The sequence below is a fragment of the Echinops telfairi genome, unplaced genomic scaffold (assembly GCF_000313985.2).
Source record: "Echinops telfairi isolate 266 unplaced genomic scaffold, ASM31398v2 ScPeMD7_7;HRSCAF=31, whole genome shotgun sequence".
Lineage (NCBI taxonomy): Eukaryota > Metazoa > Chordata > Mammalia > Afrosoricida > Tenrecidae > Echinops > Echinops telfairi.
The window spans coordinates 25,849,647-25,864,748 of NW_022103904.1; the positions used below are offsets into that span (position 1 = coordinate 25,849,647).

At 42.2% G+C, this 15,102-nt stretch overlaps 1 protein-coding gene across 1 annotated transcript in view; it reads left to right on the forward strand.

The window, feature by feature from the left end:
- IQGAP1 (IQ motif containing GTPase activating protein 1) overlaps nt 1-15,102 on the forward strand; it is a 118,136-nt gene that overhangs the window by 86,973 nt on the left and 16,061 nt on the right. The window contains exons 18-28 of the mRNA XM_004708091.4: nt 3,222-3,392; nt 4,056-4,139; nt 4,242-4,313; nt 4,405-4,474; nt 4,831-5,039; nt 5,690-5,845; nt 6,033-6,196; nt 7,485-7,709; nt 13,057-13,197; nt 13,289-13,373; nt 14,419-14,651. Of these exons, the coding sequence (XP_004708148.1) occupies nt 3,222-3,392; nt 4,056-4,139; nt 4,242-4,313; nt 4,405-4,474; nt 4,831-5,039; nt 5,690-5,845; nt 6,033-6,196; nt 7,485-7,709; nt 13,057-13,197; nt 13,289-13,373; nt 14,419-14,651 (1,610 nt within the window). The remainder of the gene's footprint in view (nt 1-3,221; nt 3,393-4,055; nt 4,140-4,241; nt 4,314-4,404; nt 4,475-4,830; nt 5,040-5,689; nt 5,846-6,032; nt 6,197-7,484; nt 7,710-13,056; nt 13,198-13,288; nt 13,374-14,418; nt 14,652-15,102) is intronic.

Here is a 15,102-nt window from a genome sequence, read left to right on the forward strand (position 1 = left end):
GTGTCCCCCCAGAACCATTGGTCCCGCTGTTTTCTCCTCCAGACTATTCATCCAGTCTATCTTATCTAGATAGATCTGTAGAGATAATAATATGCATCACAAACCAAGCCATAGCAAGATAGGCAATCAGTGAGAACACAGCGATGGTAACAAAAAAAAGGAAACCAATTACCCATAGAAGAATAAGTTAACTAAAAGAAAAAAATTTTAAGCAGAAAGAAAAACTTGTAAATAGATCAAGGTCTGATTTTTGATCTCTAGGTGTGTCCTTCAGTCAGGACCGATGGGGTACCACACTCTGGCCCCCGAGTCTGTCCTGTGTACTCCCTCAGGGGCTCTCTGCTCTGTTCCCATGGTTGCTCTGCCACAGCTCTTTGTGGTTTGCCTCGGTGTCTCGGTCAGTCTGGGCCAGTCCCGACACTGAGTCTCCAGTGTTGTCCCTCTTAGAGCCCAGGGCCATGAAGGGATGGCGTGTCTCATGGTGGGATCAGCCATATTGTCCACTCTGTCCACTGGCTGTTCAGAGCAGGGATGTCGCCCTCCAGGTCTGGTGGGTCAGGATGTGCTCCACTCTCTCTTCCTCCCCCTACATCCTCCCATTTGCTCTGATCAGACATGCCCCTCTCCTCTAGCTGCAGCTTCATTGCCGTCCTCTCAAGTAGATTCTTCTGGAGGGAGGGGCTGTTGTCCACATAGCTGGCATTGGGGCCGTTCAGCACATTTTTAATGCAGCTTTTGTGGTAAAATTAGGTGCCTAGGCTGATATTCAGGCCAGCTTATACTCGAGTGTATATGGTAACAAAAACAACACATTTTGTCCTAGAGGAAGTTGTAGATAATGATTGTGGCAGGTGAGAAAGAAAGAAAGGTCTTTCTAGGCAGAAAGGACACTATGAGGAAAGGCACAGAGGGCTGAAAGAACAGGAACCATTTGTGGAAAGACATCACTAGCCTAGGTAAGGAAGCCAGGCTGCAACTTGTAACTCTTTCTTGAATCCTGTTCACCTTTGAGCATCTTACCAACCTCCACAGAAACACTCATGATTAGATTTTATTTTATACATGGGCCTAAGTAGAATTTTAAGCAGGAAAGTGCTGTTGCCCTGCTTTTAAAGCCTATGAAGCAGCCTTCTACCTACTTTTAAAAAACAATGACTACCAAGAGTGAGCCCCTCTACTTAGAAAATGTTTTGGAAATGATGATGGCAACATATATACAAGCATGCTTGATACAATTGATGTATGGAAGGTTATGTTAGTCCCCAATAAAATGACTTAAAAAAAACTGAACCCCTCCCACTATCTACTCTTTGACTTTATCTGGATTTTCACCAAATTCTTCATCATTTTCTCTCCTAGAGGGAACGTCTTACATCCAAAGCTAAGTTAACAGAGATTTTCCTTATCTCTTTGCCTCATGCTTTCCCAGGCCCTGGCAGGCCTTGTCTTCTCTCCTATTTTCCACTATACTATATGACCTCCATCAGTAACAGTAGCCTCAGGCAACAATGGTGAGGATGGCGCAGGACTAGGCAGTGTTTCCTTCTGTTGTCCAGAGATTCAACAGCACCCAACAACAACCCCAGCACAAACCAACCGTAGGACCTGATTAAAATGAAAACTTTTGATTCAGTCCGTCTGAGCTGGGGCTTGGGATTCTGCATCCGTAGCAAGCTCCCAAGGGATGCTGCTGCTGCTGGTCCAAACACTCTTATTTGTAGGTAGCAGTCTATTTATACAATTATGTCTCTCTCTCATCTTAAAAAACCAACTCATAGAGTTTCCATGTTCATGTTCTTTCTTTGTCCTTGTTCTCACCTAACTGCTCTCCCCACAAATCCCTGTCATCTCGCACTTGGATTATAACAAGGTTCTTATTCACCTGCTTGCTTCAAGAATCTTCTTAGACTAGTCTTTTAGCTACTCTGCTAGCAATGCTGTCTTCTAAGTCTAAATCCGCTGGTGCTCTCTTCCTTCTTGTGGAAGTTTGCTGTTCCCAGTGCCTCTAATAGCACTTGAAAACCTTTAGGCGAGTTTGGAAGACCATTTACAATCTAACACTGGCCACTCCTCAGCATGTGCCCTACACTGCATTATTTTTTTTTTCTTTTTCTTTCTGACATTCATTTTGATCTTTTTTTTATGTATTTTTTGTCCTGTTTTGGGTTTTTTTTTTTAATCATTTTATTAGGGGGCTTGTATAACTCTTATCACAATCTATACATATATCCATTGTGTCAAACACATTTTGTACATTTGTTGCCATCATCATTCTCAAAACATTTTCTTGCTACTTGAGCTTTTGGTATCAGCTCCTCATTTTTCCCCCTTCCCCCACCCTCACTCCCTTGATAATTTATAAATTATTTTTTCATATCTTACAGTGACCGATGTCTCCCTTCACCCACTTTTCTGTTGTCCATCCCCTAGGGAGGGGGTTATATGTAGATCCTTGTGATTAGTTCCTCCTTTCTCCCCACATCTTCCCTTTCCCCTCCTGGTATCTCTACTCTCAGTATTGGTCCTGAGGGGTTTATCTGTCCTGGATTCCCTGTGTTTCTAGCTCTGATCTGTACCCATGTCTAGCTATATTTCCTACAATGAATTCTAAGGGCTCCCCAGTACTTGCTACACACCCCTTGTCCACTCCATGCTCACTGCCATCAAGTTGATTGTTACTCATAGTAACCCTATAGGACAGAATTTCATGTGGGTTTCCGACTAAATCTTCACAGGAGTAGAAAGCCTCCTCTTTCTTCCTTGGAGCAGCTAGTGGATTTGAACTACTGGCTTTGGAGTTAGCAGCCCAGTGCATAACTCATTATGCCACTAGGACTCCTTTCTTGTCCACAGTAACCGTGTTTCACATCCCACCATTCAGTACATGGTCAGTATTGGGATAGGTAAGTAGGTAGATAGGTGAAATAATGTATGAGATTAAAAGAAGATCAAGTTTTGTTTCTGTATGTGTATGTGTGTGTGTGTGTGTGTGTGTGTGTGTGTGTGTGTGTGTATTTGGATATTAAAGAACAGGCTGGCTCTGAAAAAGCAGACCTGAAAATTTTATTCTCACAACTTAGCTAAGGATCTCATATAGAAAGCAGCAGCAACACACATTTAAAGGGTTGAAATGTGTGTGCAACACACATTTAAAGGGTTGAAATGTGTGTCCATTCTCACCTCTGACTCTCTTCTAATGTGCCTACGTGTGCTTTGTTCAGAGTTCCATCTCTGGGGTGACTGCGGCATATAACCGAGAACAGCTCTGGCTGGCCAACGAAGGCTTGATCACCAAGCTGCAGGCTTGCTGCCGTGGATACTTAGTTCGCCAAGAATTCCGATCCAGGATGAATTTCCTGAAGAAGCAAATCCCTGCTATCACCTGCATTCAGGTATTTAAGAGCCAGTTGTTGAGACAGCAAACAGGCTTCTAGAGCAGAGTAATAAACAGTCAGCCCTTACTATCAGTGTCTGAGTGTGTTTGACTTCTGACCTCTTTGTCTCGTCCTGCTTTGGGCAACTACCTTTTCTCCCCTGCCACTGTAAGGATAACGAGTTTAGTGGTATTTAATAGCAAACTGTCTGGCTTTGTGACAATTACCGGCCTCAACGATTGTTTCCTTATGTACTATTTGAACCTGAAGGGAAAATGGCTTCAGTGAAAGAGTAGCACGATGTCTTAGACAAGGTTCTGAGTTCGGACTGACAGCCCCACACTGCCTCACAGTGGTGAATTTTCTAGGACCTGTTCCTCATCTGTAAAGATAGCAATATGTATTCATCTTCTGCATTTGACTGGTTATCAAGAGCAAGTAAGAGAATCTGGTAGATGCACTTTTCAAGGCGGAGTGCTATGCCAGCAGCAGGGACAAGCAGTGAGCTTGTGTTCTGGTGGCAGCCCGGCCCATGCACGCTTCCCCCATCACTGCTGCAAGTGGTCCTTTTTAAAGCTTCATCATGAAGGGTGCCTGCCTAATACTTCAAGATGAGATTTTTAAAAACGTCCTCTGGTCCTTGGGAAATAATCCATCGCCTTTAATGTTTGATGATTTCAGTCGCAGTGGAGGGGATACAAGCAGAAGAAGTCCTATCAAGATCGCTTAGCTTACCTGCGCTCCCATAAAGATGAAGTTATAAAGGTATGGCAGCCTGAGCAGGGTTTCTCACTGTGGACCCCAAGTATGATGTGACATGTGTTGAGTTGACAGCTTTATCTAAATTTCCACATCCCCTTTCTACAGATTCAGTCACTGGCCAGGATGCATCAAGCGAGGAAGCGCTATAGAGATCGTCTACAATATTTCCGAGACCATGTAAGCACCTTAGGGTACTGGGGCTGGTGGGATAAGCTTTACTGTGCTTTTTGATGGACAAAGGACTTCTTTCTTCTTTTTCGTTCCTTAGATAAATGACATTGTCAAAATCCAAGCTTTTATTCGGGCAAACAAAGCTCGTGATGACTACAAGACTCTCAGTGAGTAATGAGGGCTCGGCAGTGAAGCGTTAGGGCAGGGATGGAAAGCCATTGGTGATGGATAGTGGTCCTGCAGGCCAGGCTCGGGAGGAGGGTAGGGTGCTACTCGCAATTTAAGCCCTTTAGAACTATGATGTCTAGATGTCTTGTCACTTGCCTTATTAACCTTTGTTGTAACATAGCAGTAACATGATCAAGACTATACTTAGTGGTTGTCCTGGTTCATCTAAAAAGAAGCTAATACCCCCTATGAGAATAGAGCTACATTTTCAAGATAATACTGATATTTCCTGAGACTTAGAGAACGTCTCCTGATAACTTGGTTCATTAGCTAATACATACTTTTTTTCTGCTAGTAAATGCTGAGGACCCTCCTATGATTGTGGTCCGAAAATTTGTCCACCTGCTGGATCAAAGCGATCAGGATTTTCAAGAGGAACTTGACCTTATGAAGATGCGGGAAGAGGTTATCACCCTCATTCGTTCTAACCAGCAGCTGGAGAATGACCTCAACCTCATGGATATCAAAATTGGGCTGCTAGTGAAGAATAAGATTACACTGCAGGTATGGGTCCAGTTCAGTTAGACTTTGGGGCACCTTGTCCTGTTTTGTTAGTCAGCCTCTCCCTTGCTGATTTTTTTCAGAGTTACATAAAAAACAAAGCAATATATAATAGGCACATTTTTTTAACTGAGAAAAGACGATCACACTTCCGCCCTAATTCAACCATCCCACAATCATTTTGTATTCCATCTTTTTCATTACTGTTAGGTGACGAGATGCCTTCATATAATCAAATACTCATAAATACTATTTTTAACCATAATACAACAATCCATGAGAAGATATAATGTATTACAATCCCCCTACTGTTTGTCATTTAGGTTTTTCTTAGTTTAGTATTGCAATTAATGTCACGATTTATACTTAGCTTTTATTTTACTGCATTTCAGACTTTCCCCTTCAGTTAGATTCCTAGAAGCTGATGTTCTGTTTAGGGGTCATGGATATGGCTCTGATTCTTCATAGGAAGGTGCAAGTAGGAACAGGAAGGATCGGTGTACTGAAGACAGGATACAATGGAGGGTTTAAAATGATTTATTAGGGATCTGTTAGAGTGCAGTAGACTTGACAGGTGTCTAAGGACATTTCAACAAAGCTCAGTGCTTCATCTTGAGATATTTTTAATTTTACATATCGGTATTTGTTTGTAGGATGTGGTTTCCCACAGTAAAAAACTTACCAAAAAAAATAAAGAACAGTTATCTGATATGATGATGCTAAATAAGCAGAAGGGCGGCCTGAAGGCTTTGAGCAAGGAGAAGAGAGAGAAATTAGAAGCTTATCAGCACCTGTTTTACTTATTGCAGGTGAGTGACTCCGGGAATTAATAAAGTAACGATTAACTTGAAAATGTTCTCACAGGAAAATCAATTAAATAATTAATTAAATGGGGGGTGGAGTTTAAAAAAAGGTTCTCACAGGAAAGCCTTACCGGCATCTCTGGAAAGGTTTGACTCTCATGGCTAGAATTTCCATCTCATGGTTTTATTTCAGACCAATCCCACCTATCTGGCCAAGCTGATTTTTCAGATGCCCCAGAACAAATCCACCAAGTTCATGGACTCTGTAATCTTCACGCTGTACAACTATGCATCCAACCAGCGAGAGGAGTACCTGCTCTTGCGGCTCTTTAAGACAGCCCTCCAGGAGGAAATTAAGTATGAACACTTCTCTAAGGCACTGGGGCCCTCTTAGTTCTTGTCGGTCCTTAAACACTGTTATAGATAGATGCTCATAGTTTGTGATAGAGGACTCCCTGGACATTTTCTTACTCCCAATTAGTACTTAGTGTGAAATACTTGGTCTAAAGAAAAAATCCATTTAATTATTGCTAATATGAAGTGTTGCTGTTTGGGGGAAGGGAGTAGAATAAGATATTCACTAAGCTTGAAGATAAACAAGCAGCCATCTAGCTGAGAAGCAAGAAAGCTCACATGGAAGAATCACACCAGCCTGTGTGATCATGAGGTGTCGATAGGATCAGGTATCAGGCATCAAAGAACAAAAAATCGTGTCATTGTGAATGAGAGGGAGTACAGAGTAGAGACCCAAAGCCCATCTGTAGGCAACTGGACATCCCCTTACAGAAGAGTTACAGGGAGGAGACGAGCCAGTCAGGGTGCAATGTAGCAACGATGAAACATACAACTTTCCTCTAGTTATTTAATGTTTCCTCTCCCCACTATCTTGATCCCAATTCTACCTTATAAATCCGGCTAGACCAGAGGATGTACACTGGTACAGATAAGAGCTGGAAACAGGGAATCCAGGACAGATAAACCCCTCAGGGACCAATAATGAGAGTAGAGATACCAGGAGGGGAAGGGGAAGGTGGAGGAGAAAGGGGGAACCGATCACAAGGATCCACATATAACCCCCTCCCTGGGGGACGGACAACAGAAAAGTGGATGAAGGGAGACATGGGACAGTGTAAGACATGAAAAAAATAATAATTTATAAATTATCAAGGGTTCATGAGGGAGGGAGGGGAAAAATGAGGATTTGATACCAAGGGCTCAAGTAGAAAGAAAATGTTTTGAGAATGATGGTGGCAACAAATGTATAATGCTTGACACGATGGATGTATGGATTGTGATAAGAGTTGTATGAGCCCCCAATAAAGTGATTTAAAAAAGAAGAAATGTGCTAAGTTACATAATTTTAGGGACATACTGGACTATATTACAAGTTTTACATATCTGATCCAAACCCATATTTTTATCTTCTAAAGGACTTGGTGACTCCTGTGATTAAGTTTGCAACGGTAGGAAGGTCCTGTGTGCAGATGAGTGTTGTAAAGTGTTTTTAGAGAAAGAGCATGCACCCATTTCCTTGCAGCTCTGTCTGCTTTTAGGAGACAAGACCTTTAAGTAGGAAGGGTGTAGAGATGATCTTTAAGGGAGTCTATGAATGGTTTAAATGGAATTTGTATCTGATCTTTCATAGGTCAAAAGTTGATCAGATTCAAGAAATTGTGACAGGGAATCCAACCGTTATTAAGATGGTTGTAAGTTTCAACCGCGGTGCCCGAGGCCAAAATGCCCTGCGACAGATCTTGGCCCCTGTTGTGAAAGAGATTATGGATGACAAATCTCTCAACATCAAAACTGACCCTGTGGATATCTACAAATCTTGGGTTAACCAGATGGAATCTCAGACAGGAGAAGCAAGGTATGAAAACACAATACTGTTTTCTTTTATTAGTTTTTCTTCCTCCACCTCTCTTTTTTCTTGTTGCTCTTTGATTTACAAACTAAAAATGGTTCAAATGATTTTTCCTCAGAAAACATATCTTTAAATATTAACTTAGTAATGTATTCATTAATACAGCAAATATTTATTGAGTCCTTGCTATGTGCTAGGCACTAGAATACAATAAAAAAATTATCCTTCCTGTCTTCATAATTCATTGGCTTGGAGAAACAATGAGTATATAAAAATAACAATATAATTGCAAAATTGAGGGGAAAAGTATTGTTTTTTAAAGATATTTTATTTTGTTTTTAATGAAAATTTTTGCACAGCCAATTAGGTTTCCATTCAACAGTTTCACCCGTTCAATGACATCAGTTACATGCTTTACTATGTGTAAATATTCTCATTATTTCTGGTCTGGTCTTCTAATACTGAATAGTTTTACAGAAACACACACCTTATGTGTTTTTTGCCAGGCTCACATTATCATTTTTATTATTATCTGTTGCTGAGTTCAGCCAACACTAGCCCAGTGCCTCACTGACATTAAGTTGATGTTGAGTAGAACTGCCCCATCGGGTTTCCTAGGTTGTGATCTTTCTGGAATCAGATTCCACATCTTTCTCTCAGAACAGCTGATGGGTTTGCACCACCAGGATTTTAGTTAGCAGCCAAGCACTTAACCAGTGCGCCACCAGGGCTGCTCTCAACTGACATTGGGAAAACACAGTTACCTGTCTAATAAGTAGGCCTAGCAAAAGTCTCAAAAACTAACAGGGCAGTTCTACTCTATCCTATAAGGTTGCTGTGAGTCGGAATCAACTTGGTGGCAGCGAGTTTGTTTTTTGGATTTGACCAAAAGTCAGTGAAAGAGGAAGACCCTCAACAAGATGATTGACACAGTGGCAGCTGTGATGGGGCTCAGCGCAACAGTTGGGAGGATGGCGCAGACCTGGCAGCAGTGCGTTGTTCTGTTGTCCATTGTGTCTGCGTCGCTATGAGTTGGGACCAATTTGATGTCACCTAACAACAGCAGAATAACCCGATGGGTTCATTTAAGACACTCTGTTAGAGTTTTCATATTTAACTATTGAGCTAATGTGCTGTAATTATTAAGTTAGATGAATAGAAATGCACACTTGAAATTGTTTATTTTCCAATTTCTGAGGTACCTCCAAATGTGATCCATGATTTCTTGACCGTGGCTTACACCTTTACTATATAATTATGAACAAAAGTAACATTTAGCACATGAGGTTAAGAAAAGGAACAGATATGATTTACCTGTATTGTTGGAGGGCAGGTGAATGAGGCTGGAATTACTTCTGGGTATGTCATGAGACATGCACAATACATGCATAGACATCCTTACAACGTTTCACATGTTATATGTGTGGGTGAGTTTTTTGCAGGGGAAAACAAATGTAATCTAAGTTTCTTTACATTCTTACTCTTCTTTTTCCTAAACAATTTTTGTTTTATATAGATTTTTTCTAAAAGATATGCAGTGCTCACCAGTGATAACTGTTTTGTGAGCCAATCTGTTATATAGCTAAAAGGTGACTTCAGGATAGTTTGGGTTGAAGGTCTAAAGCAGGGGCCCTCAAACTTTTTAAACAGGGGGCCAGTTCACTGTCTCGCAGACCCATTGGAGAGCCGGACTATAGTTTTAAAAAAAACTATGAACAAATTACTATGCACACTGCACATATCTTATTTTGAAGTAAAAAAACAAACAGAGCAAAAACACCCGGTGGGCTGGATAAATGTCCTCGGCGGGCCACAGTTTGAGGACTCCTGGAAAGAGTTGTCTCCAGTAGTCCTCTTGCCACGCTGGGTTCTCTAACTTCTAGACTTTGAAGAAAGGAACAAAGTGATTCTTGTTCACGCTTTTCTCTGTGCTGTCAGGATCCATCTATTGCGGCCCTGACCAGAATGCTTGCAAGTAGCATGCGGTGGTATGGAGTTCTTCTGGTTTCTGGGTAGTTGAGGTTTTTGTAGACACTCCTTTGACTAGTTTCTCCTTTCTTTTTTTCTGGATGCGTAGAGAACCAATAGTTGTATCTCACATGGCCACTCATACAATTTTAAGGTACCAGATACTCACCAGATTAGGAGTAGAACATAACTTATGAAGTATGTTGTGGTAATTAACCAGATTTTCCCATGATACACTCAGATATTTTATTGAATTTTGTTACAAAATTATACATGCCATAGCACTTACTAAAAGGTCTCTTTTTTTTTTTTTTGGTATGAACATCTTCTTCCTTGGACAATCTGTGCACACCACCCATATTGGGTGCTGGTTTCCCATCACTAAAAATAAAGGTCTGCTATCTAGAGAGTGATTCCCTCCTTCCCATCCTCCAGCCCTGTCCATGGTAACCACCAATGAATGTCTCTGCATGTATACCTATTCTTAGATTTTCACAAAAGTGAGATCACCAATTATTTGTTCTTTTATGATGGATATACCCCTTTCAGAATGTCTCCAAATTCAACCACAAAATACAGGATGTTTCAGGCACTCTTTGTTATCCTTCATAGCTGCAAAGTTTGCAAAGGGCACTCGTAAGAAGAATGTAAGAGTGAGGCAAACCCAGAAAACAAATTCCATGAGGTGGTTGTCTATGTGTGAGTAGTAATGGGGGGGGTGGGGAGGTACTCCTGGGAGAGCCTGTTGGAGAAGGTCAGTTTCATTTAGCTGAGGTCGTCAGCAAACTTTTGAGACAGAGGAAACAATCCTGTCCTTTACAACAATTTAAAAATTACTTGAAAGCCATAAATATATTTTTACAAACAAATGAAATCACCATTGTCTGAATAATATCCTTTAAATTTCCTCAATTTTACTTCAGAGCCAGGTAGGTACCGAAAGAGCCGCACATGGCTAATTGAGCCAGCAGAACATGCTGGGCAGAAGGACCAGTGTGTCTGAATGCTCTCAGGTGCAAAGGAGCTTGGGGCAGTTTCAGCCCTGAAGGGCTTCCAGCCAAGCTAGAGATGCAGTGGAAGAGAAACTAGGGGCCAGCTCATCCCGATGTGAACGAGAGCACTTGTTTCCCTTAAGAGGAAAGTCCTAAGGTGAATGGTCACTTGTCCTGTGGAATACTGAGAGATGGACTAAGTTCACTAATGACAGGAGATGACTAGGCTAGGGCAAATTGAATCACAAATGTTAACACATCTAAAGCAAAAGAGTGTCAGTAAGATATAGGTAACTATTCTGGGAAAATAGAGTTCAGAGAGCCGGAATGTTTCTGGTTGGTTTTCCAACTTCAGTGAGGATTGAAAGGTGTGAAGAATGGAGTTGGGAGCAGTTCAGTCGATGGTGGAGGCTTTCTTGTTGTCGGGGTACAGAGTAGATCGGCAAGGCAGCCCTCCAAGTTTAAGAGGTGTCGCTGTTTATACCCAGGCTTCTCAGACCCATAACTGAGAATCACCCACGTCATTATACACATTTCGTTTTTCCCATAGGAAGACTATTTCAGTTAGGGATTTATGTTTTGGGCTCAAGCTTCTTATTTCATCCTAGACTGTAACACTTGCCTGGAGATTTTACTGACAAGCCAAGCTACCCCAGAGTGACAGCCCCATGGACACGGGCTCAGCAGTACTGTTACTTCCTTTGATGGTCTATGAGTCGGTAGTGATTTTTTTTTTTCTTAAGGGAACCTATAAGAAACTGGTATCTTAATTTGCTTTTCATAAAATGGAAATTCATTGTAACACTTTGTTTCTGATAACCATGAGGTGTCATTAATGGTATGGTGTGGTGTGAATTCATCCAATGTGTAAGAATTTGTGGATCCTTGACTTGTGAATTCCCATTAGTTTTCCGTTATTTTACTCCAGCCACCAAACACTTAGCAAACTTGGACTTGGTAACCTCGTGGGAATGTTTACCTTGAAAAATCTTAGAAATTTCATCTTCTGGTTCCTGACTACAGCCATTGTTTTTAGCATGTTCATCTGCTTCCCTCCTTGTTACTTCATGACAGAGAGAGTACCAAAACCTTGACCTCTGCATTTCGTTTTGTCTTTCAACTCCCAGCTATCCCGATTTCCTTCCTCATTAACCCTCGTGCCCCAAACTCTAGCACATGCCCTCTTCTTCCACTAGTTTCTTCATCTCCCTTGCCTGCCAAGCACAACCCCTAAACTAACCCAGCTCTTGTCACTTCCCCCACCCCAAGGACCTTGTAGCTGCCTTCTTCAGGCTTCAACTAGGACAGCGGTTCTCAGCCTGTGGGTCGTGACCCCTTTGGGGGTCGAACGACCCTTTCACAGGGGTTGCCCTGATTCGTAGCCAGTAGCAAAATTAAAGTTATGAATAATGAAAATAATCTTATGGTTGCGGAGGTCACCACAACATGAGGAACTGTATGAAAGCGTCACGGCATTAGGAAGGTTGAAAACCACTGATCTAGGACCTCTTCTCTGCTTATCGTGTCAACACTTCCTTGTTCTGCAGAGTTTTACCTTGGAACTAGACTAGCTCAGTGCCTTCTCCATGAGTGATCGTGTCAGTCCTGTACCTTCCATTTCTATACGTACCGATAATCCCTCACCAATATCTGAAGGATCACCAACTTCCATTGATTGTATCCCATTAGTATCTATCCAATCCGTCTCCCTTTCTTGGTCCCCACTGCTGCATCTGTGTTGACATCTCATCGCTTTGGGATCAGGCAGTGGCACTGACCTCCAACCTCTTTCATCTGTGACTGTCTGTCCATGTTTAACTCATTCCCCATGGTAGGCCAGAGCAGTCCTTCTCAAAATGCAGATCTCTTTATCTTATTTTTTACTGGTTTTCCTTAGCTTCTAGAGAAATCCAGTTTTAGCACTGTTTACAGAGCCCTCCATGATCTGGCCCTGTCCAGCCTCATCTCTCCTCTCACTTCTCTTTTGTTTGAACATCTTTGTATTTGTTCATCCTCAGCCTAAAAGATTTTTCCTGAGCTCAGGTAGCCCTTCTTTCTGGAAATCTTCTTTGATTCCTCTAATCCTCATAGAAGCCCTTTGTCCTTCTAGCACACTGTTCAACTTCATATTTATAGCCCCAAATGTCTACAGTTCATTGGTTAGATCCTCAAGAGAAAATGCTGTGTGTTATACCCCCTATGTCAATCATAATGCCTGGCTGAATGAAAATCATTTTGAATTCAGATTCCGACACCTCCATTTACCAGCTCTGTGGTCCTGAACAAGTTTACCAGTCTCTCTGGGTCTGCTTGGATTTGAAAGAAAGATTCTCTGCCTCAACTAGTTCCTGCCCATTGGTCTAACACAGCCGGGTATAATTTCTCCTGTCCAGCAAACTGCCCTATGATGTGACTCCTGATCAGGCTTTGGCTCATGACGAGGTCAGGACACGGCTGGACAACTCCATTAGGAACATGCGTGCCGTGACTGACAAGTTCCTCTCTGCCATCATCAGCTCTGTGGACAAAATCCCGTGAGTGCCATTACTTGTCCTGACCCCAAGTAGAGCCCACTAGTGCCTTGCAGCTCCTGGGCCTTCTCACTAAGTGTTGTCCATCCCACAGTTATGGGATGCGCTTCATTGCCAAAGTGCTGAAGGACTCATTACATGAGAAGTTCCCTGATGCTGGTGAGGATGAGCTGCTGAAGGTAAGACTCTGAAAGAAAGCTCTTGCCCTTTGAATAGCCAACCCTTTGAGGAAAAAGTTCTAAAATTAGAACTGGGTGTAAGGGGCTGGGTGAGGGGACCAACCTAGGTTGTAGAACATTATTCAACCTAAGCATAGATTCTGGCAGCAGCTGGCTATTGATTGTGAGCTTTAAAAAGCAATTGTAAAGAAATATTGTCTCTTAGTACGAGTAGGTAGTTTGAATGGTACCCAGGCATCGAACAATAAAGGATAGATGGCTATTTCCTCTTGAAATAAATGTCTTTGGGTCTTCTTTTCACTGTAGAGCTGCCCCCTCTTCTGGTGGCCGGGCGACTAGCAGCAAGCACAATGGTTTCTGCTAAGGCTGTTGCTGGTGACTCTTTCTTACTCAGCTGTGCTCCTTCCATTTTTTTTTTTTTTTAATCTGAATGCTTTTTTTCTTCTTTCTCCTAGCTCTGTGCTTTCCTACAGTGAGGCCTCGATTCTAGACTTTCTGTTCAGGTGAATTAAATTTTTCTTCTCTCTGAATGGAAATGTAGGGGAAATGCTGTGCCTGTCATTGAATTCTCCAGTAAAACAGCTGGCTGTCGAGTGACTTCCTTTTCAGAGGCATTTGAAGTCTGCAGCACGAGCATGGTGGGGGTGGGGTGGTCAGGTTGATGGGCTAATAACAACAGCCTGCCTCCAGGGGAATACAAACTGCATGTGGTCAACAGCAGCCCGAGTTTGCGAAGGGCCCTCAAATGCCTCCTGGATCAGCTTTTTCCTTACGCTACTGCTAGTGACTTTCATTTCTGCAATTCTTTTCTTTCTTCTGCATCTAACAAAGTGATTTGTGATGATTTTATTTTTAGTCCTTATGAGAAATTGTGTGGCGTGTGTGTGTGTGTGTGTGTGTGTGTGTGTGTGTGTGTGTACACCCCCTCCCCCCCCTTTGCAGGACTGATTGGAGGGGGGAGGGTTGGTTCTTTCCTAAAAAAGTCATGTTCGGCTTCATTGGTGGTGTGGCTTTGACACCATTTTTCTGCTTCTTCTGTTCTCAGATTATTGGTAACTTGCTTTACTACCGATACATGAATCCAGCCATCGTTGCCCCTGATGCCTTTGACATCATTGACCTGTCGGCCGGAGGCCAGCTTACAACAGACCAGCGCCGAAATCTTGGCTCCATTGCAAAAATGCTCCAGCACGCAGCTTCCAATAAGATGTTTCTGGGCGATAATGCTCACTTAAGCATAATTAATGAATATCTTTCCCAGTCCTACCAGAAATTCAGGTATGGGGAAGGGATTACCGTTCTGCAAAGATTCTGTGGGATGGGTTCCTATCTCTGAGAGGAAAGACACAGATGGTGTTGGTGAGATGAGAAGTTAAAAAGCACATCCGGCTTCCCCTCCATCTCCATGTTCTAAGATAGGTTTTTGCACTGAGTTCCAGGAGACAATGAATTCATGTTGAAGAGGATTTTTGAGCTATTAAAATGTATTCATATTAAACTTTGAGTTCTGGGCATGAAGATAATGGTTATGCATTAAGCACATTATTACTTTGTCCTCAGAAGAATTGGAAAGCTTCTAATGTTTGTAAGTGAACATTCAGTTTTGAGTTCAGTGCTTCAGAGCAGTGTCTTAGAGAGAAAAATGTGACTCTCCCACACTACAGGTGGCTGAGCACTGTTCTAAATCCTGGTTGAATGGCTCTTGTATGTAGAACTGAAAATAGAAGGT